Below are 22,054 nucleotides of genomic sequence, written 5' to 3' on the forward strand. Positions count from 1 at the left end.
TCTTCTAAATAATTTATTGTACATCTCACAATATGTTGAAATTAAAACCTGAAGTATGACATAGAGTAAATAATTCAGAATGGCTCTTTCATCAAGTGTGAGCTGGGTTATTGATACTTCATTTTAGCTAGATAGCCATCAATGTCAGCTCCTGCAGGGGATCTCTCAGTTGACTAATTTTGCTTGTGTTGGTACTGGTGAAATCCTCCTTTAGGCAGACCGCAAACTCCTTGTGCTTACCACCCACTCAGTTCTCCTAATAAAACGACTGTAAGGAAGGCTTCCTGAAGCCCGAGAAGTGAGGGCAAATGAGCTCATCTAAGGGTGTAGCCCCACGTATACTTTAGGAGCAGCCACCCTACCTTAAGAATCAGGCCGGAGGTATCGATCAAAGCCTGATCATCTCCTTGCACATGTGAGATGGCCGAGAAGCGTGTGTACAGTACACAGCAGCAGCAGGTGCGAGTGCAGGCGTGGTGAGCTGTTTGCAGACTGATGGCACGGTGCTTTCACACTGGCAAAAGCAAATACATGCATTACTGCAAAACTGTTTTTTTTTTTAATTGAGATTGAAATCTTCACAACCAATTAGTATCTCATTAGGGTTCTATTTACATAGCTAATGAAGATCATTTATGAGGAAAGAAAACATTTGAGACTCCCCAGCAGAGTCAATTGACTTTAACTTTGGTGAAGCAGACAGCCAACTGCATTTAGAGCTTCCTTTTTGCCTGGATAACAGGGAGAACAAAAGGACATTAACCCACAAGCGGAAAACAGCCTTCCTGAACCATGGCTGGAGAGCATGACTTAAACCTCCTTGTGCCATAGTTCCTGCTAACCAGGGGTAATGAGCTTTCTGTTCCTCCCGCCCCCACCTTCTTTTTAGGGTACTGACTTCTTTTGAGCAGAAAATGTGTCGTTTTCTTTTGCTCTATTTTTTTTTTTAATTTCCAAAAAAAAAGAAGGGGGTTCATCAGACCTGTTTGAAATTTGTGGATCGGTCCCGTTCAGCCTGTCTCAGAGGAGTCTGTACGTTATTGTAGGTAATCCAGAGTTTACTGCGGAACGGTGTGAATTTGACGCTCGCAAGTTTGGGGAAAGATTCACTGAATGCTGTTACGAGTTTCTGTAGTGAAAGATGGTATTTAGAGAGTGGTCCAGTACACCAGATCCCTTGGTGCTGCTCCTAGGTTTATGAATCCCTGGAGGACACTAGCTCAGTCCTAAAGAGGTGGGAAGAAATCAATTCTTTTTAATTTGTAGGGGTTTTAGCAGCTCTGGTCTTGTGGAACTGCAGCTCGCGTTTGCAAGTAGCAGAACAGCAAGGAAATGGAGCCCCAGTCTCCCACAGCAGAGGGAAATCAAACAACAGGAGCTGTGAAGTGTTGGGTTTGGTTTCCAGTGCCAGATCAGGAGTTAATCTGATCAGGGCCTAAGCCTTGCAGCTACTTCTGTGCCTGTTCACCAGAAGGCTCTGTAGAACAAGCCATGACCCAGACTTGATTGACGTGTAGCACCGTGTTTCTGGCAGAAGGTAGAAACTCGGGTGACGCCGCGCCCAAGTTCATTCCTACAGCCTCAGGAAGCAACTGTCTGCGGAAGACAGGGCTGCGGTTGGAAGTGTCCAGAGCAGAGCTTTGGGGGGCTGCACTTGCCTGCCTTGGCACTCCGGAGCTCCTCTGCTTTCTCGGGAGAACTGCTTTGGGGGAAAAGCAAGGGAAAGGAAACACTTGTTTCTCACCAAAACCAAATATTGACATTTCCTGCATCTTAAAACTCTTGTTCTCAAACCATTGTTGAAGAAAAATATTTGCAAGCTTAGAACAAAATCTGAAGCTAGAGTGCCTGTGGGAATGATGAGAGATCGTCTTTAAGGAAAAGACACCGTTTTTTTGACATGTTTAATCAGGGACTAGTCCCAGAAATGCCAAGATATTGTGCGTGTTTTTAGGGTGGGCTAGGTCTTCAAGCTGCTTTGAGTCAGGACAGTTTCAGCTGAGCTATACAAGTTCACTGGGCTTAGACTTCATATTCCCCTCTAAGACTTAAAACAGGAACGCTGAAAAGTTGCAAACCAAAGCTGAGCTAAAGCAAAAAGTGTCCTGTGTTATAGTGGTTCATATTCAGACCCGAAAGTGGCTATATGAAGCTAAATAAAAATGTGAATCTGTATTTATGATCTGATTGTAATTATTAGCAAATTGCACGCTGGAGATTAAACCGTTTGTAGAGGCAGTAGAGAACTTTCGTAGACCTTTGGGTGGGCACAGGAAATTGAGTATCTAATGATGACATCTGGGCAATAAAAAGAAGAAACAAACGTATTAAAACCAGAAACAATCCATCTTCTTTCCCTCACTAATCACTCCTTGATCACTCATGGTCTTCCTGGGAAATACCTTGCTGAAGGTAAACATTTGGAGTGAGAGACAGGTAATATAGTGGGTGATGACACTGTGCTCTATGAAACGCCTGTATGAGGTATGTGCGTGTGGCTGATGCTCATGGAGTGTGGAAATACTATCTTATCCCATCCTTTTATTTTTGCATCCGTACATCCATGGATGGAAGATGTTGCTCACAGCATGGAAGCTGGCAGTGGCTTCAGCCCCAGCCCCGGCAGTGGTTAGAAAATTGTTTCAAGCTACGCATCAGCACACAGCACAGTATGAAAGGTGCAGAGAAGCCTGGGATTTAACTCTGAATTGGGATCCTAAATCTCAGTGTTAAGGGGCACCTGAGTGCTATCTGCTCTGGAGCGGGTCTCTGGCTCTGACGAATTGCCTTCACCAGCATACAGAACAGTTTTCTCTCTGGTCGACTAATTCAGCAGATCCAGCTGGAACTGCACTGAAATCGTTTCCATTTACTACGTGCTCCAACGTTTGCTCTGAAAGCTGCTGCTGCAGGAGAAGACACTTCCTTCGTCTGCAGGAGGGTTTCAGTGAGATTATTAAACTTGTGCTTTGCTGGCTTTGCCCCCCCTTTGCCACTTATTTTAATGGTGTTGTGGAAGCTCCTCGTTCTCCCGCTGTTGCTGATCCAGTTGGTGCAGGTCACCTGGGCAGCATTCCCAGGGAGACTGGGTCACCCAGGAAGAGAAATCAGCTTGGGAAAATCACTCCTCTTTTTTCAGACATCCTTGTTCCTCCCCACACCCCTGCTGTCCTCCCGTGTGTGTGTCTCACACACTAAAAAAAAATAGAAAAAAGAGGGTGAAAAAAGAGGCAAAAAAGGCTTTAAAGGCTTAAATCTCAGATGTGAGCTTACTTGAGCTTTTATTGCTCTTTTTTTTTTTTTTTTATCCAGCAAAGCTTATGTTCACTCAAAATGGCAATTACTTGAATCTAATTGGAACCATTTTATGTAGCTCCAGACTCATGGCTTGATCTCAATAATAAATGAACTTACAAAATATTTTTGTTACTAAAGGAATTGTAGTTGAGCAGGCCAGATCATCAATCATGATTTCCTTTTGTAGGGCTAATATGAACCTCATTTGATTTTGAACAAAACAATGTTAGCCGAAAAGTTAGCTACTGTACCTTCAGCTGTGGCAGGGAATGGAATGTGGCTGCTACAGATATTTTAAATCCTGGTTTACAAGTTAAAGATTTTAACTGAGCTTTCATTATTAAATGAATTTACCTTTAATTTAAATATAAAGGGAAGAATGTATTTGTAATGTAGAAGTTCCAACCGAAATCAGGACCCCACGAAGCGAAGTGCTGTGCACCCGCTCAAAGAAGGGATTACTTCTCAGACAAACCAGCTCTTTGAACCTGTTGACTGCAGGAGCACGGGCTTTGGCAGAAGAGATGGAGCAGGGCTGGGGTGGCTGGGGCTGGGAAGGAGGTATCCGAAGGCAGGGACAGTGCCAGCCTGCGCTTTGATCAGCTGAGCTGTTTGGGACTGTCTTCCTAGCAGCCGGGCTCGCTTCAGAAAGTTCCTGTGCTGAATAGAGGGCAGATGGAGAGAGGAGGGAAGGGTCCTTCGCCTCTGGGATGGGCTGGCCCCTGGAAATGCAAGCCTTGAACCCAAACAAGGTGTTATCGAGCTGCAGTGTGTATGGGAGAAGTGGCTTCGCCTTGGTTGTGTGGAAGCCCTGGGCACAGGTAGTGCTTAAGTGGAGATCACTGATATATTCTGCCCAGTTTATGGCTTGATAGCGAAGGAATAAATCTTAAATGAGGTTTGAGTGAACAATTGTCTCTAGTGGACAGATTGCTTTTGGGGAGGGGTTTGGGACCACATGTTTGTCTGGTGAACTGCGTGAAAACATATTCACTCCCATCACTGAGCTGGTTTTTTAAAAAACTGAGATAAAAACCTGCCCAAAGAGGTGGTGGTCATACATCCTCCATCCAAGCCGGCTGCTCCTCCCTGCTCCTCTCCCACTGCCCGGAGCTGCCTTTCCCCCTCTCGCTGCCAGCACAACAGCACGTACAATTGCTCCCCAACCTGGTCCGGAGAAAACAGTTGGAGTTAGCTTAAGTGTGTGGAGAAGTTTTATCCTAACTTGGAGCATATGGGGACACCTGAGTTAGGGAATGTCTGTGCATGTGAAGTGGAGGAGATGCTAACCCTCAGCAAGGATTTGGGAGGAAAAGGCAATGTTTTTTCCCTGCTCCCTGCAACCAGAACAGGGTTTATGGCCGTGGCGTGGCACCCTGATAAAAAGGATGCCAGTCAGAAGTCGGGTGCCGGTTTGGACCAGCTTGTGGACCAAACGCAATGCGAAACTACATTGTGGTACATGCCGTTAGTGTGCCAACGCATTGCTCCATAGATCTTGGCAAGCCTGTGCACAATTTGCGGCAAATACCCTTCAGGGAACGGCTGAGCACGGGCCACGGCCCCGCGGGAGTCCTCCCGCCTCACCACAGCTCAGCAGCACCCCAGGTTCCCACCCCGTTTCGGTCCGGGCCTGCCCCAGAGCTGCTCTTGGGTTCACTGCAACTCCGCTTTCAAGTGGTTTCCCCTCTAGGCTGCTTTAAATGCTCCCTTATCAACAACTTCTGTGTAGATAAAAGGTGCGTTCAACGGGTGCATGAAATCACAATCAGCTGACTGAAGTGATGACAGTGTTAACCTGGGTCCTGCGTCCTCCCCGCGGTACCTGGGCAGGCAGAGGTAGGCATGGCCTTGGGCTACACCTGCGAAGGTAAATAAAGCAGGGCCTGGGAACGCTTTTGGGCCCAGCCAAAAGCCGGTGACTGGTTGTACTGTCAGGACGCCTGGGTTATGCTTTTGGGCCAGGCCAAGAAGCTCTCTCCCAAATTGTTTCTAGACGTGGTTTGTTCTAACATTCCTGGGACCATCCCCAAGCAGCAGTTCGCATGCAGCCACCCCGGTGCGGAAGCGAGCAGTGAAGCAGGCTTTTCCATGCCAGCTGGCCTCCGTGCCCAGGAATGTTCCCAGGCGCACTTAATTTACTAGTAGAGACGTAGCCTTAGAGGAAGAGCTACGAACAGGGCTGTGGGTCTAGCTTGCTCCCATGGAATTTTGCCCTGGGCTTTGGAACGAGAGGATTTTGCTTCTCTGGAAATGCAGTGGGCCCAGGAGTAACACGGGGTGATGTGCTGTTGGAAGGGAAGGAAGCAGGAATATGACACATTTTTTTGTCATGTCTTTGAGCTGTCATGCAGGTAGCGATGTGACAGGTCTCCTTGGTATGGCTGGACCTGGATTTCTAGTTAATGCCCTAATGGGTGTAAATAGTGCCTTCAACACAAGTGAAAGAAGAGTTGCCGTTTTGGTAAACTGGGGAGACACTAGAGACACTCTGCCCCCTGAACCCCAGTTTCTGGCCTGAAAACCTTGCCTTGTGTTGGCTTTGCAAGCCCAGCTCAGTGACTGGAACCTTCCAAGCCGCAGGTGCCAGCTTCCAAATGCCCATGCCACAGGCCACTGGCCTAGTCAGGGTGAGATGGAGATTCGCTTCCCCACAGTTAACTTGGGCTTTCATTTTCCCCCTTAAGATGGGATCCTATGCCGAGGTTTCTCCTGCTTTTAGGATGCGAGGTATTACAATAAGAGAAAAGCTCTAAAGCCTCCTCATTCGGGTGGGTTGTTTAACCTTTCCTGGTTTTATTATATCATTTATATCAAAGTAGTGGTATTACAAAGCCCTTTGTCAGTAGCAGGGATTGCCAGGAGCAGTTATACCCCTCTTGAGGGACATTCAAAAATACTACTTCTCTGAACACAATGGGGATATTCCTTCTGTTAATCTGCTGCTCTGCTTAAAAATGTTTAATTTAAATGATTGCCATGTGGCAGCTCAGGAGCCTCCTTTCCACATGGGGTTTTGGGAAAGCCACAGAGCAGATCAAAAGCCAGAGAGATGGACTTTAGACCCTAAAGCTAACTGCTGCAATAGCTGATGCCCAACGCGTTGGCACTGACAACACGCCAAAATACCAAAACTCTGTTTGAGTTACTTAGGCAGCTTGTACACACCATTTACCTGCAGAATGGATAAATCAGACAGCTTAACGCACCAGGACAACTTCCCATAAAGAGCAAGACCAAACCCATCAATGAAGTCTTCAATTCCTGCCTTTTGTTATCGCTTTGGAGCTTGTAGCAAAAGCAACCAATTCTTGTAGTGAGTCTGCACAGACAGACATACAGCTCGTTGCAGCGAAACGGCTGAGAGGTGCAGTCCTTGAAATCCATACCCAAACAGCAGACCAGCACAGGGCCTGAGTGCTGCTTTCCCCAAATGTTGTGGCTTAACTTACACGGTGCGTAGGAGCTACCCTAGCTCTTCTATATAGTGATCTGAGAACCTACATTATATATATATGTATGTGTGTATATATATATATATATTCTGAGAACCTACAAGGCTTGTTAAATACAGGAGGAGTATTTCAAATAGAAGCCGTTGTCATGATCCAGTGTAGAGGCATTTTGTATTTCTAATGAAATTAGAATCCATTATTTCTAATGAAAGCAAGCATGTAAAATATGTGTACAGCTGCCTGGACACACATGGCAGTGTGGTGCAAATGGCAGTCAGTCAGGATAGCTGGGAAATCACTTTGCCTTAAGGGAGGGAGGGAGGGAGGCAGGAAGGAAGGCAGGAAGGAAGGAAGGAAGGAAGGAAGGAAGGAAGGAAGGAAGGAAGGAAAAAGTAATATTTACATACTATTACAGTGGCGTATTTTTTTGGTCTATCAAGGTTCCTTAGTATTAATGTCTGACATTTTAGAAGTTGCTTAGGGAAAAAATAGATAAAAAGCAGTCTACTTTTTATTAAATTTATTTTCTAAGGAAACTATTTTCCCACCAGCTGCAGAAATGAATGTCACATTTGATTGCGCAACTTGGAATTTCAGTTTTCCACTCATATGGAGAGAGTGGTCCTGATTCTTCAAGGATTTATTCATAAACTTAATTTTTAGGTCCTCTGGGTTCTTCCTAGGCAGTGTGAGTGTCTGAACCAGGAGTTATGGAACCCATTCAGCCTGTTCAAAATTATTCGAGGTAGCAATTCTATGCTGGCTGCGTTTTCTGGCAAGCAAAGAGGAGCAGGAGATATTTTGGGGCAGTTCCTTTTTCTTTTTCAAAACCCACTGGCTGTCAGGGCTGTATGCCGAGGCTTGGGATGTGCAGAGGGGAGGAGAGAGCAAGCGAGAAGGCTAAAGGTGCAAAATAAATGGAGTTTATTCCATGGTTCCCCAGCTTGTTTGTTTGTTTAGTATTTTGATTTATTTGAAAGGAGTTTATTCCATGGCTGACTAAAGGAATGTATTCAATGTTTAGTATACCCACATTAAGTGGATGTGCATGTTTACTGAGTCTATACACATGAATACTGCATAGAAAACAGAAAATGTAAGAAAAGGCAATTCTCCTACAGTAATACAACACCAAAGCTGCATAGGTCCAGTTAGCAAAAGCAGAATTGATGGGAATAATGGAATTAGTAACTGGACGATGCTGCACATCATGAACGTTTTACAGTACTGCTTTTTCAGCTTAATCCTGAACAGGCTGAAGGACGTGCTTAGTTTTACAAGCACATAAACCAAGGGTACGTAGGTCATTGTAAATTTCAGGAAAACGCAGGAAGCCGAGGTGTGGTGAGGGAAGGTGGTTAAAGGTATTAAGGAATGTAAAGGTTGGCGCTGGCTTTCCCAAAGTACTAAGCAGATTGGCTGTACAACACCCATCTTGCAGTGGGGTCTGAAGAAAAGCCAAAGGGAGGAGGTGGTGGCACAGTAGGTGAGGGAATTCACCACGCAATCACCTCTGTTACGGTGACTGATCCGGTTTCGGAACAAATCTGTATGTCGATACCCCAACCAGTGTCTTTATTGTCCTCACCAAGGTTGTGAAAAACCCTCTCTCTCCAGCACAGACAGACTCTTACAAGATCAGAGCATTTCTCCGTACTTGAATGAGATGATACATATCCCTGCTAGGATTTATGGCTTGCAGTAAAAACCGTGGGCAAGGAACTGAGGGAATTTGTCAGAAAACTATTGGGTAATAGATTTGATATTGGGCTTTTCAAAAATGCCTACATGAACCAAGTACTTAATGTCTCACTGAAGTTTGAGGAGTTTAACCCCAAAACTGTGTCTAACCTGATTGTGCATCATTGAAAATCTCAGTGTGACCTATATAGATCTTTGGGCCCCTGCGTACCTCAGAAAAACAGCTTTCTTTTCCTCCTCCTGGAGAGGAATGAGGAGGCCGAATACAGGAAAAGTACTAGGACTTTGAGGCTACAGGTGTTCCAGGGATAAACGGTACCATGAAGCAGTTCAATGTGTGCCGCTAATAATTAGTTTGTGCAATTTAGAGCACGCTTTCTGGAATGCCGCAGAGGGAGCGCTGGAGCAGGCAAGAGACTGGGAATGGTCAAAGGATGTTGTTCTCCTAAGACACCCCCCCACAAGTCAGTACATTTTGTAGCACACAAACAAACAAGCTACCAAATAAAAGTTGCTGGGTGGTGGCCAAGCGGAGACCTGTGCCCATCAGAGCTTCTCTGGAAAGTGGGCAGAGCTGGGAACAAGGGGCGTAATTGAAAGCCACTTGCAAATAGCTTTAGTCCCAGTGTGAAGCAGGTGCAGCAGCTGATCGCTTGTGCCGAGCACATGCCACAGAGCAGGCACAAAGCTTTACTATTACTTTCCGTAGTTCTGTCTAGTTTTAAGAGGATATTTAAAAATTGGAATGATAATGACCTGAGAAAACATGACTTTACACCAGAAAATAAAATTGCAAGCATTAATTATCAAAGGCACACTGGCAAAGAAGTGTTAGAGAACAAGAATGCCTGATGATGCAATGTTTTTCATCCTGCAACAGAGCACAGAAAACCTTTTCATATGCCCTAAATCTGCAGCTACAATAAAGCCTTCATACAGACAATCTGCTTAAACAGAACGTCACGCTTGCCTTTATTTTATTTTAATTGCAAAACATTATCCAGTTTCACTGCTAAAATATGCACTTCTTAAGGCAATATGCGTAACTTTATATTATCCTCCATTTTACTTGACGTCAATATCTCTGCAGTGATGAAATTGTAAGCTCCTGAAGTGGACCATCTGTGACGCAGCCATTTCTCTTTTATGTGGGGGAACACCCTCACCTCATTGTCTCACTAACAAGACTTACATAATTAAAAAATCCCTCTTTGCTCCGAATCTTCTGACCAGAATAGTCGGCATCCCTGTCTCTTCCTCACTTAAACGTGTGAGCCTGTACCACCAAACCCCGTAGGAATTCTGCCGCTCTCTTTAAGGCCAGATTGAGCCCTGGGATTCCAGATATTTAAGATTGCTGTTGGCATTAACCTAGCATTTAGCCCCAGACAATAGCAGTGCCTAACTCTTAGCGCGTTTACGTGAAGGTCCTGCGGGGACTTAGAAGTGGGGTCAGACATAATCATCCCTGTTTCCAACCAAGGTGGGAAAACTGAGGCACAAAGGGAAGAAAAAGGACACTTCCAGCGCAGGGAAGAGAAATGAGGTTTCCTGAATCGTAGCCAGTTCACTGTCTACTGACTCTCCCTGGTCTGACAGTCTGTGACTATTCATATTGCATGTAATTAAAGGTACGTAAATGGTGGCGGTGCTGAGGAATCTGTCCAGTGATGGCTTTGTTGTTCTCCAGGCTGTACAGAAGCAGTACAGCATTTTTTTCAGCTCTCAATGATAAAAGCCACTGGTCAAATACTGGATTTTGAAATTTGGAAGTTTGTAGCATCAAGAGGGAAACAGTAAAAAAAAGGTTATCAAGTTAACCTCCCTTTTTCCTCTTTCCCCCGCAATTGGATTACAAATTTTAGGAATTTGTCCTACAGGATAAAAGTTGCACAGCCATGTGAACTGATTACTGCAGCCTATATTTGCAGATGTCACATTGTTAGGAGCAACTGTTATCGTTCAGTAGCAACGGAGACATACTGGAAATGTAGAGAATACTGGGTCTGCATTGTATTTCCTGGTAAATTCCAATTTCCCTGCCACTATGATGGAAGGAAAACTGAGATTTGATGAATGAAATTGAGACTCACTGTGAAGCAGAGCAACAGCTTTGAAGAACTGCCAGATTTCAGCAAAGGTGAATGAGAAAGAAATAGACTTTTCTGAATAAACTGCCTTTCCTCTCTTCAAAAACAAATCACCATCTTGTAAATTATCTTCTCGGGTGAGAATCCATCCTTCATGGAACAGGAGACAGGCTGCGCAGCAGAGACAATTGATAGATGTTAGAAGACAAACCACCAAAAGACAAATATGTCTTCAGAAAACAGTATGAAGTAATATTTTAAAGAATGGCCACACATCTTATTCACACAGATGCCAACAGGAAGCACAGGTCAGGAACAGAAAAGCTTTCAGATAATCTCCACCCATTAGGAAGCCAAAACCTCAACATCACTAACACATCTTAACTCATTTTTAGAAGTCGCCCCTCCAGCATTTGATGCTGTACTATGTATATGTTTCATACTTCAGCACAGATTTTTATCAAGAGGTTTATTCACTAAAAAGTGCAAAATTTATAAAAAAGCTCACTACTATTAATATTTCACATCTCACATACTTATCATATCCGGAGGACAGCAGTCCAAACTGGAAATTTTCAAAAGTGCTCAGCGTTGGTCCAACTGGTCTGCTGCAGTCAGTAGTAAAACTGTTGACTGTCAACGTGCATAGAGCAATGCAAGTGTTTCTGCAGACCTGCGTCTCTAATGAGACCAGAAATTAGGTCATTTTCTTAAGGATTACAAGTTATGGTCAGAGACCCTGGTGAGCATTTCTCACCTACGCCTTCCAGTTGAAGCCTTCTGCGCGAAGCCGTCAACAATGATGGTCCCAGTTTAACCAGGCTGGAAAAAAAGACACTACACAGTGGCAGTATATAAATGGGATTTGGTGTTGTATTTGTAAGATGCTAAGGGGGAAAAAGATTTTCTTCTTTCCCCCTCTGGTCTTGAAAAAGGACTCTCACTGTGTTGTAAAACCTGTCTTTATTTGGACACTTTTCTGTCATTTTAGTAAGAAAACCCAATAATACCTAAAGTTGAGATTGATCAACTGTGTTTGGGTCCTGGAAAGGAACACCTGGATCTGAAACCTTAGCAGCAGGTGCCGTTAGTGGAGTATTTACTGGCTCAACACCTCTCCAAAACAACACTAAACCAAAAAAAAAGAAAAAGTGTGTGCACACAGGAAAGAAGAAAGAAATTAATAAGTCCAATCAACTATACAACGTTCAGGAGCAGGGAAATGAAGTTTCACAAAGGAGATTAACAAATATGCACGGTCAGGTTTCCTAAAACCCTCCAGATCTTTTCATGTAAATGCTGGTTTCTCTCTCTGGCAGGAGTTTAGCTGAAGAGCAAGCCTGAGCTGAAAAGTAACTGTGAAATGAAATGACATTGTGGGAGCCCACCGCGATGGGGCTGGATCTTCAGCTGATGTTCCGCCCAGCTCCTCACTGGCACAGAGCTTGTGAGGAACTGCAGCAGCAGGAGGGGCGACTGGTTGAGCTGGGGTTTCTTTATCTCAGGTGCACGGCTGCACCGCTGTAGGGCTGGGAAGGAGACAAGGGTGTTATGTTTGCTGCAAAGGCTCGTGTGGGGAGCTGGAAGTCCGGGTGGGCTCGTCCTGGTGTGTTTGCGCTCCACAGACCAAGTGCTGCATTGGTTGTGCTTGAACACGTCTGTCTCTGATGCTCTCTGTCATGATAAAGATGCTTCTCAGGCTCTGACGTCAGGTGCGCGGATGCGAGAGATGCAGCGGGAGCTGCCCTGAGTGCAGTATTCAAAGGCAGTGGGCTCTGCAGTGGTACTTGGTTGTCGTGCTGACGAGGCATGAACCATAACTGGACCTTCACGGATGACACTTTGAGGGCCTTATTCCCCATATTCCCCAGGGCACTGGCTGAAAGGAAGCCGGATCCCCCTGGTGAGAAATCTCCACGTGGGACAGGCGGCGTGGGGAAGGTGCTGGGGCACGGCCGAGGTTCTGGTGCAGGTGCCGGTGCAGTTGGGGAACATGTTAGAAGTGCTTCGGTGTTATCCTTTGGGACCTCATGGAAACAGATGGGAAGGCAGTCACTGCCCCAGCAGCTCCTGATCTAAATAGACTGAGAGATGACAAACCAGAAGGGGTTTGTCTTTTATGGCCAAGAGAACAGAAGACTCTGGGAGCCTATTTGTACTTAAAATCAGAGAGGGACAAAGCTACAAGACCCCCTTGATATCAGATCAGAGCGTATGCAAACCTTCAGAACAACCACAAACACGTTTCTGCCTCACAAGGCTCATCATCCTAATATAGAAAGCTCCTGGAGATAACGCGAAGCTGGGCATACAGTACAGCCTATGCTCCAGGCACAGGGAGTAAGTGTTGAGGCAAGAAATGACTTTTTCCTGGCATGACCCACTACAGATTGAACTGGAATGGCAATTAGAAGTTGAAGTGCTCATTTAATGTCAGTGATGTGTAAACTACGTTGCCATTGTTATTTTAGTGCTGATTTACATAATTGGCATACCCTGAAGTCACACTGCACACACTTTTCAGTTCATGCTAAAGACTTGCAGGAAGTCATAAAATTAAACATTATCTGCGCTGGAATGCAACGGAAAAGTAACTAAACTTTTGAAGGATTTCACCTCGTTCCATGTCACCTCTCCCGCCTGTGGCCATACATGCAGCAGCGAGCGAAAATCAGGTTAACAAGTGTTGGGAGCTGTTGGTATGAAGGAGCTTTACCAGCTCTTTAATTACGCTGGTGTCGTTCGAAGGTGGTTTGTTAGGCTGGTAGGTAACTCCCCGTGTGAGCACCTCACTCCTGCAGCCACGTTTCACGGGTATAGCTGAAGTCACTCTAATGTGACAGGAAAGTCAAGAGATGAGGGTCCATGGGAGGAATTATTCCAGCCCAAATGTGCCGAATTCCTACCTCAAATCGGCAGTTTTCCGATGCCGAAAAGTTGTAAAATGGAGGGAAAAGGCCGCTCCCAAAGGAGGAGCTGGTAATGGAGCTGTCTCAGTTGTTATTGCTTTAAATCCTCCTCCGCAGTAATTCAAGGTGTCAAAGGCTGTCTGTGTCTTTTGCAAATGAAGCCCCTGAGAGGTACTGGGAAGAGGAGGTGCAGCACAGAACGCTCGCCTTGCCAGGAGGGAGCCTGGACTAACACCGGGACCCCAGACTAACACCGGGACCCCGGCTAATGACGGCGTGCCGATGGCTTCGGCTTTGATGAGGACCCTGAATTGCTGGGTATCGCGTACCTCTGCAAGAAAGGCCAGGCCCTGCCGCAGAGCCCAAGCAGGCAAACGAGACGGGGCGAAGGATGCGCCCCTGCCCACGGGTTACTAAATCCTATCGGGATTAAGAGATTAAGAGCAAAGGGACGTAGCTCGGGTTGGGAGCCCGGTCCCGCTGAGAACAGGCCTTGTGTTCTTCACCCCTGTCCCCCTCCCTGCCCGTAGGCGGGGGGGAGCTGTGGATACTGCAGCCCCCCGGGGGGAGCGGCGGCGGGGGCAGCCGGGGCAGGTGCCGGGCGGTTTAGCCATGGGGTTTGCCGGAGATCCGCCGCATTTCCACCACTGGAGGGCAGCCACATCTTAAAAAAAAAAAAAAAAAAAAAAAAAAAAAAAAAAAAAAAAAGGCACAACAAAACCCCTGAAAAAAAAAAAAAACCCACAAAACGCAAAACAACGCGGCGAACCCTCCGCCGGACTGAGCCCGCAAGCGGGATGTCCCCTCCGGGGGGAGACTCCCCCCGAGCCTCAGCGCTCGTCTTTCGGCGAGGAAAAGGAGGAAAAAAAAACGGGGTTTGGGCCGGTAGCGACATAAATATATATATATATATGTATATTTTTAAACTGCTTCGAAAGCACCGGGATTCTCCCGATACCTTACGTGACCTTCACACCTCAGCGGCCCGGGGCACGGCGTTTAATGCGATTTGTGGTGGTAGAGAGCTCGGGGGACCGGACAACGGGGTCATTGTTCGCTCCGGCCCCGCCGTCCCGCTCCGGGCGGCCGTGCCCCGCCGCCGTACGACGTACGGCGGCGGGGCACGGCCGCCCGGAGCGGGACGGCGGGGCCGGGCCGCCGGCCCCATCCCTCGTCCCGGGGCGGGCGAGGGAGGAGGGAGGGAAGGAACGGAGGGAGGGAGGCGGCGTCTCCTTTAAAAGCCGTGCGGGGCCGCAACCCGCTCCCACAGGGCGGCTGTGATTGGCGAGGGCCAGCGAGCCTCCGGGGTCGTGACATCGCCCGGCGACAAAAAGCCCCGGCGGCGGCGGTACCACCGGCCACCGGTCCGGTCACCCCCGGCCACGGTGCGGTGCGGGAGGGACAGCCGGTGCTGTCCTTTAGCTCCACGCGGGACTTGAGCAGCCTACTCCCCACCCATTTTTTTTATTATTTTTTTTTTCCCCTTCCTTTTTATTTTTCTCCTCCCTCCTCTTTTTTTTTTTTTTTTTTTTTTTTTTTTTTTTTTTAAGGGAGCGGAGAAAAGTCAAGCTTCGTCTTCATGTCGCTGCGGGAGTCTCGGTAAATGTCCGTCTGTCTGATGCGGGTGATGCAAAGGACATTTTTGAAAAGGGAGAAGCTCTTCCCCGGCCGGGACTTGCCTTCTAAGAGCCTCCTCAACCAGCTGCTAAAAGTATGTTTCTGAGGCGGACTGTACTTCGGGGAACTTCTATTTTCTGCTCGGCAGCTGTAGAGGAGCAGCAGCGAAGTTTGGAGTAACACCAAGTGATGCGGGAAAAACACCCCGAGAGCAGAACACCCTCCTGCAGACACAACCCCCGCCGCTGCACACAGGTACAACCCCGGCGGTCGCAGATCCGCTGAGAGCCTTCTCCGCAGGATGACTCCGTGGGCCACGGCGGAGGTGCTAGCGCTCTGGAAGAGAGAGGGGGGACGGGACGCTAATCATAACAATTATTATAATAATAATAATCCAGCGCGGAGTTTCACGGGGGAGAAGAATATCCTGTGGGTTTGGCTAAGGACGTAGCACGATTTGTATGTTTTTTTCCTCCTTTCCCCTTCTTCCACTCCGCCGAGGGGAGAGCAGCCCTCCGTTGGGGGAAAGCCGCTGCCCCGCCGCGGGGGAAGCGGTGCCGGTCCCGGGCCGCCGCGGAGCGGCTCGGCGGGGTGTCTGGGGGGTGGACAGGGACGCGCGGGGGTGGGGACGGGAGGTCGCTTTGCGCGTCGGCCGGGCAGCCGCCCCTTCCCTCTCCCGCTGCCGGAGCGCTCCCGGGGGGCCCCGGCCGCACACCTGCGGCCCGGCCCCGGCGGTGCCCCCCGGCCGCCCCCTCCTCCCCTTCACCTCCGCGCTCCTTTGTTGCGGATCGCCCCGCTCCGCTCCCCCGCCCCGTCCCGTCCCCTCCCTTTGATCTCCTGCCACGGGGAATTTTTTTTTTTTTTTTTTTTTATCGTGCCTCGCTCCGCCGCAGCCGCCCGGCACCTGAAGCGGCCCGACGGGGGGCTCCTCCGCCCGGCCGGGCCGCTCGCCATGGTCCGCGCCTCGCCCCGCCGCGGGGGCCAGGCCGGGCGCCGGGGTGGGACCCACCTGCGGGCCGTCCCCGCCCGCCCCCCCCCTCCTCCCCTTCCCCCCGCGGCGCGCTCCCCCGGCGCGGTGTCCGCGCTGACTGGCTCCCATCGCCTCCTCCTCCTCCTCCGCGCAGGTTGATCATGGTCGCCGCCACCCGCTCCCTCCTGGCGCTGCTGCTCTGCCAGGTGCTGCTGGGCGGCGCGGCCGGCCTCATGCCGGAGGTGGGCCGGCGGCGCTTCAGCGAGGCGGGCCGCGCCGCCTCGGCCGCGCAGCGCCCCGAGGACCTCCTCAGCGAGTTCGAGCTGCGCCTGCTCCACATGTTCGGGCTGAAGCGGCGGCCCAGCCCCGGCAAGGACGTCGTCATCCCCCCCTACATGCTGGACCTCTACCGCCTGCACGCGGGCCAGCAGCTGGGGCAGCCGCCGGCCCTGGGCTACCCGCTGGAGAGGGCCGCCAGCCGCGCCAACACCGTCCGCAGCTTCCACCACGAAGGTAGGGGCGTAGGGGACCGGGGGTGGGGGGCCGCCCGCGGCCGCGGGACGGGGCTGAGGGAGCGGAGGGGAAAGGGGAGGGCCGGAGGAGGAGCGTCGGGGCGGATTCCTCCCCGGCCGCCGGTAGCGCGGGGCTCCTTCGGTGCGGCGGGTGTCTGCTTGCAGCCGGGTGTGCTTCCAGCGCCCCGGCTCCGGGCTTTCGGCTGTGGGGCGCTTGCTCTGCCAGCTTCTCTTCTCCTCCTCCCCTCTCCGTCCGACGGGAGGCTCCCGTTTTATTTACTTCCTCCGCTAAAACAGAGCGGCTCGGCGTGAAGCGCTCCCGCAGATAGCTTTTCTTTTGCGAGGCTAAAGAGCAGGAAAATCTCCCTAATGCGCGGCTGGGCGGGGGCCGCTGCGGAGGTTTCTAATCCGTATCTAATCCCCGTGAGAGATCGATGAAACGATCAGTGGTGGCCTCTCCTCAAGCGCTCCCTCGCCCCGCCGTCGAGGAGCGATTTAGCCGGGACCCGTGCCGTGCCTCGCCAGCCACCAGCGCCCGGGCTGGTAAAAGCCCCGTGGCCAGGTTTCGCCTCTCACCTGCAGGTAACCTGGTCAAATGCAGAGCGAGGCGTCCAGCAGCACCTCCAGCCCTCCTCGCCCGCAGCCCACTGAGGCGGTGGACCCTCTGGGACAGGCCCTCGCTGAGCGACCGGGTGCGTTTCCCGGCTTTCTGTAGCCAACATAGTGTCCGCGGCGTTAGCCGTGGCATGGGTAGGCCTGCGGAGCTGGTGGGGCACGTGTCGCTCGCGTGCTCTTTGGGAAACATTTCCCCAGGTTGTAATCATTCCTGGCTGCTAGTCTCCGGTGCTGGCATGCAGTGGCCCCGCTGTAAAAGTAATGAAAATGCAGTTTTCCCATGCTTTTAACATGAAACTGTGTTGAGAAAAGAAATTCATTAGTAGTCAATGTTTCTGGTGGATAAAGGAGGTGGCCTCACAGAAGTGGATGTGCTGTTTAGTGGAAAGCCTTATCGTGAGAAAGGAGATCGATGATGAAATGTAGCCTCTCATCATCTGTGTTTCCCCACGTGGAAAGTAAACACCTAGCAGTGAACGGGGAAAAGCCGGTGCACGGGTCATTCACATTAAACCTGAGTGTGGTAGGCAAGGGGCTGAACAAGAGAGGAGCCCAAAGGGCAAAATTTATCATTTTTAGGCAAATGTAAAAATCTGCAGTTTGAAGTAGTCCTGCTGTTACAGCAAATACTGTTTTTGGCATAAAAGCTATTCTACAATTTTCCCACAATTTAGAAGAAAATCAATGTGAGTCCATTTTTTTTTTTTTTCACCGAGTTCTCCCTCTGTATTAGTGGCTTCTTGAAAGCAGAAGTTTGTCTTGTGACTGCTCAAAACACCTGCAGATTTACAAATATCGGTCTGGTCCTGAAATAATGTAAAGCTGAGCTTTACCTTATGCAAAAAGTCACCCTGGATCCAACGGGGAATGGTTACATGACTAAGAACTGCTAGCAGCAGTTACGGCTTCCCCTTGGAAAGTGAATGTTTCGCCAGGATGCTTAGTGCCCAGTTTAAAAACCATGATTTGAGAGAGATTTGTTTTGGCAAATACTCTTAATTTCTTCAATGTCTGTAGCAACAACGTAACTTCTTAGCAACCCTAGGTATATTTTACTCCCTCTGAAGCTCCATTCAGTAATTTGTTGACTCAAAGGTGAGAATGGCCTGGGGTTTAGTGACTTTTTAAATTATTTTTTTTTTGTGGTTTTGGAAATCTGTTGTTCAGAAGTGACTTTGTTTCATTATCCCTTTACCATCCACCCCTTTTTAGCAGTTGAACCTTCCTACTGTTCTTTATGGCCCTTTTGGGTAAATACTGGGGTGTGCTTTGTAAAGTGCCGTTACAGATGTTGAGTTCAACATCTCTAAGATACAAAAATCCATACGTTAAGACTTGTATGTCACCTAAATTGCGGAGTAATATTTTTTAGAATGGTGTTTAAGAGATTGACATTAGAGCCCTGTTCTTGAAAAAAGCAGAAATGCAATAGTTACTCTAAGTCCTCAATCAGTTTTAATGACGCTCATCAGACACACACACGCACACACCCCCCAACTATAGTGCTTGAGTTTTCTCACTAATGTCCTTGAATTCCAAAGTAATGCTGCGTGTTTCTTGCCACTTATTATAACCACCTGGAATGCAAAGGACACCGGTGTTCACGCAAAATGCATAACAATGAATGAAGCCTTCTTAACTTCATGCTATACGTGCTTGCATAAATAAACAGAAAGACAAGGGAGACGGTATTTTCTGCCGGAAAGTCTTCCAGATCTTGCATGTCACATGTGTTAGCTGTCACATGTGTTAGCTGTCACTTGAAAGTTGCCAACAGCGGACTATCTCGGGGGTTTGGTTGCTTGTCTCGGTTCCTGATTTTTTTTCTTTCTTTTCTTTTTTATTTTTTATTTTCCCTGTTTAATCAAATTAGAAGTTTTGGAAGAACTGCCAGAAACAAGTGGGAAAACAGCACGGCGTTTCTTCTTTAATTTAACTTCCATCCCTAATGAGGAGTCTATCACCTCAGCTGAACTCCAGATTTTTCGGAAACAGGTGCACGGAGCCTTTGAGAACAACAGCAGCTACCATCACCGTATTAATATTTATGAAATTATAAAGCCAGCCACAGCCACCTCTAAGGACCCTGTCACAAGACTTTTGGACACCAGGTTGGTGCATCATAATGCAAGTAAATGGGAAAGTTTTGATGTAACGCCAGCTGTTTTGAGGTGGATTGCACATGGACAACCTAATCATGGGTTTGTGGTAGAGGTGGTTCACTTGGACAAAGAGAACAGTGCCTCCAAGAGGCACGTTAGGATTAGCAGGTCTTTACATCAGGATGAAGATAGCTGGTCTCAGCTCAGGCCATTATTAGTAACGTTTGGGCATGATGGCAAGGGACACCCGCTTCATAAAAGAGAAAAGCGTCAAGCGAAACACAAACAGCGTAAACGCCACAAATACAGTTGCAAAAGGCATCCGTTATATGTGGACTTCAATGATGTGGGGTGGAATGACTGGATTGTTGCCCCACCGGGGTATAGTGCCTTTTACTGCCACGGGGAATGTCCTTTTCCACTGGCAGATCATCTAAACTCAACAAACCATGCCATTGTTCAGACTTTGGTCAATTCAGTGAATTCCAAAATCCCCAAGGCTTGCTGTGTGCCGACAGAACTGAGTGCTATTTCCATGCTCTACCTTGATGAGAATGAAAAAGTTGTATTAAAGAACTATCAAGATATGGTTGTGGAGGGTTGTGGGTGCCGCTAACACAGCAAATATATTAGACAAATACAAAAAAAAAAAAGCTGACACTTTAATATTTCCCAATGAAGACTTTATTTATGTAATGAAATGGAAAGAAAAAAAAACACAACTATTTTGAAAATATATTTATGTCTACGAAAAAGTTGGGAAAACAAATATTTTAATCAGAGAAATATTCCTTTAAAGATTTTAAATGTATTTTAGTTGTACATTTTATATGGGTTTAACCCCAGCACATGAAGTATAATGGTCAGATTCTTATTTTGTATTTATTTACTATTATAACCACTTTTTAGAAGAATAGCTAATTTGTATTTATATGTAATCAAAAAGAAAAAAATATAGGGTTTGTACATAATTTTCCAAAATTGTAGCTGTTTCAATTGTGTGTATTTAAGTTGAGAAGAATACATGGAAGGTTACTATGGCAAAGTGCATAGCACATTTGCTTTCTGCTGTGCTACTGTTAAGGTCACAAGTTCAAGTCCAGAAAAAAGTGGATAATCCACTCTGCTGACTTTCAAGATTATTATATTGTACAATTCTCAGGAATGCTGCAGGGTGGGCTGTCCAATCCATGAGAACTGGCATCCTCTTTAGGTGGAACATTTGGATAAGAACCAGACGTTGCTGATCTAGTATAAATACTGCTATTCCCAACTAATTTGCAGCGCGAATATAAGAAGGGCCAATAGAAATCCTACGGGAGGCGGGGGTGGGGGAAGGCTGAATCCTTTCTAGACCTACAGAAAAGTGAATGTTTGATGTTTCCTTTAAAAGTCCTTCCTTTAAAAGTCCTGGCCAAATATAAAATAATAAAAACTAAGAAGTCATTCTTTTTTTTTTTATGTGATTATGTATGCTAAAGAAGAATATTTATCTTATTTGTACCAGCCCTTGTCTTTACCAGTGGGAAAAGCTTTGCATACTTCCTCACCTCAGATGAGAGCTCACTTCTGTGGAGTGTTGTAGTGAAATTAATCTTCAATTTTTGCCCTACATACAGCGAGCTGTTGTCGTATGCAGCCTCCTACCTACTCTCAGCTGGTGGTTTTGCTGTTTTGCAGATTAGCTTGTCTTCCTTTCCAGGGTTTTGCGTTTGAAAGCTTCCCCCCCCAGCAAATGTTTAAATCTATTTCAGATAATAAATTATAGAACTCCGATCTTTCTTTCTGAAAAGTCCAGTCTGTGAGAAAACTGGTTCACTTGTGCAGTCATCACAAGGATAACCGGGGCTTACGTCTTCTTGCTTTCTAAATCCTTCATGTAAGGGGTAAAAGTATGATTTGCAGTTGGCAAATGCAACTTTCAAGCTAATACTTACTGTGCCTGTTGTGCGTTAAAAGATGGGTATGGCAGCCAGGTTACTACCTGTAGAACCTGGGGCAAGCGTGCAGAGGCTGGGCTGCTCGTGGCGTGAAAGTTGTGCCGAAATAGTTGAGCGGGAAAGCTGCTTAAATTGGCTTTTTGATGATCCCCTGCAAAGTGCACTGAAGCCAGCGAGAGAATGAAATTTTGTTAGACTGCTAGTGGTAAGTCCCCACCTCTTTCGGGAGCTCCCCGCTGGTTTTAGTGGATATAGAAGGACTCCGTGCTAATACCTCCGGAGATGTCAGAACCCCCTTGTGCTCCATCGTGGATCCATTTCTGGGTTTGGTGAACTGAGGCAGCACCTCCTCAAGCCGTGTGTACAGTTGTCCCATTAGAGACCTCTCTAAATCAACTCTGGAAATCTCCGATCTGGGCCTCCCACTAGCCTAGCTTTTTATTAACAGAAACCTCTTATTTCTCATGGCCCTCCCCAAACTCCTCCTTTTTTACCACGATCATCTGGGTTACAGCAAAGGTACTGAATAGATTTGCTGATCAGCAAGGTTGACTTGATGATGGCTTACAGGTTGTCTTATGGAGCGCTTCTCTACTGCTAACCGGTGACAAAAAGCAATAGGTACAGAGCACAGGAGAGGAAAACTAATTTATTCTTGGCTGCTTATATTTTTCTCTTGTGATCTTAAAAATATCTTAGGTTAGCTGTAAGTTTCTGTGGCGAGATGAAAACATGTATTTCTTTGTAGCAGCAGTATGTTTTGTAGCTGTTAGAGAACAATCCGCTCGACAGTTTGGTCGTTCTTGTTTCAGAGAGGTAGCTGCTGCTGTTGGTCATGCTGATGCT

General features: G+C 47.6%; 1 protein-coding gene across 2 annotated transcripts in view; it reads left to right on the plus strand.

Moving 5' to 3' along the window:
- The window catches only part of BMP2 (bone morphogenetic protein 2), a 33,918-nt gene extending 13,350 nt beyond the window's left edge, over window positions 1-20,568 (plus strand). The window contains exons 2-4 of one of the 2 annotated variants that reach the window (XM_063330934.1): window positions 15,003-15,324; window positions 16,194-16,552; window positions 19,040-20,568. In XM_063330934.1, coding sequence (XP_063187004.1) covers window positions 16,201-16,552; window positions 19,040-19,884 — 1,197 coding nt within the window. In that variant the 5' untranslated portion in view covers window positions 15,003-15,324; window positions 16,194-16,200 and the 3' untranslated portion in view covers window positions 19,885-20,568. The other variant, XM_063330935.1, reaches the window with a different exon arrangement.
- The last annotated feature ends 1,486 nt before the right edge of the window (window positions 20,569-22,054 follow it).

Source organism: Chroicocephalus ridibundus, chromosome 3, assembly GCF_963924245.1.
Source record: "Chroicocephalus ridibundus chromosome 3, bChrRid1.1, whole genome shotgun sequence".
Lineage (NCBI taxonomy): Eukaryota > Metazoa > Chordata > Aves > Charadriiformes > Laridae > Chroicocephalus > Chroicocephalus ridibundus.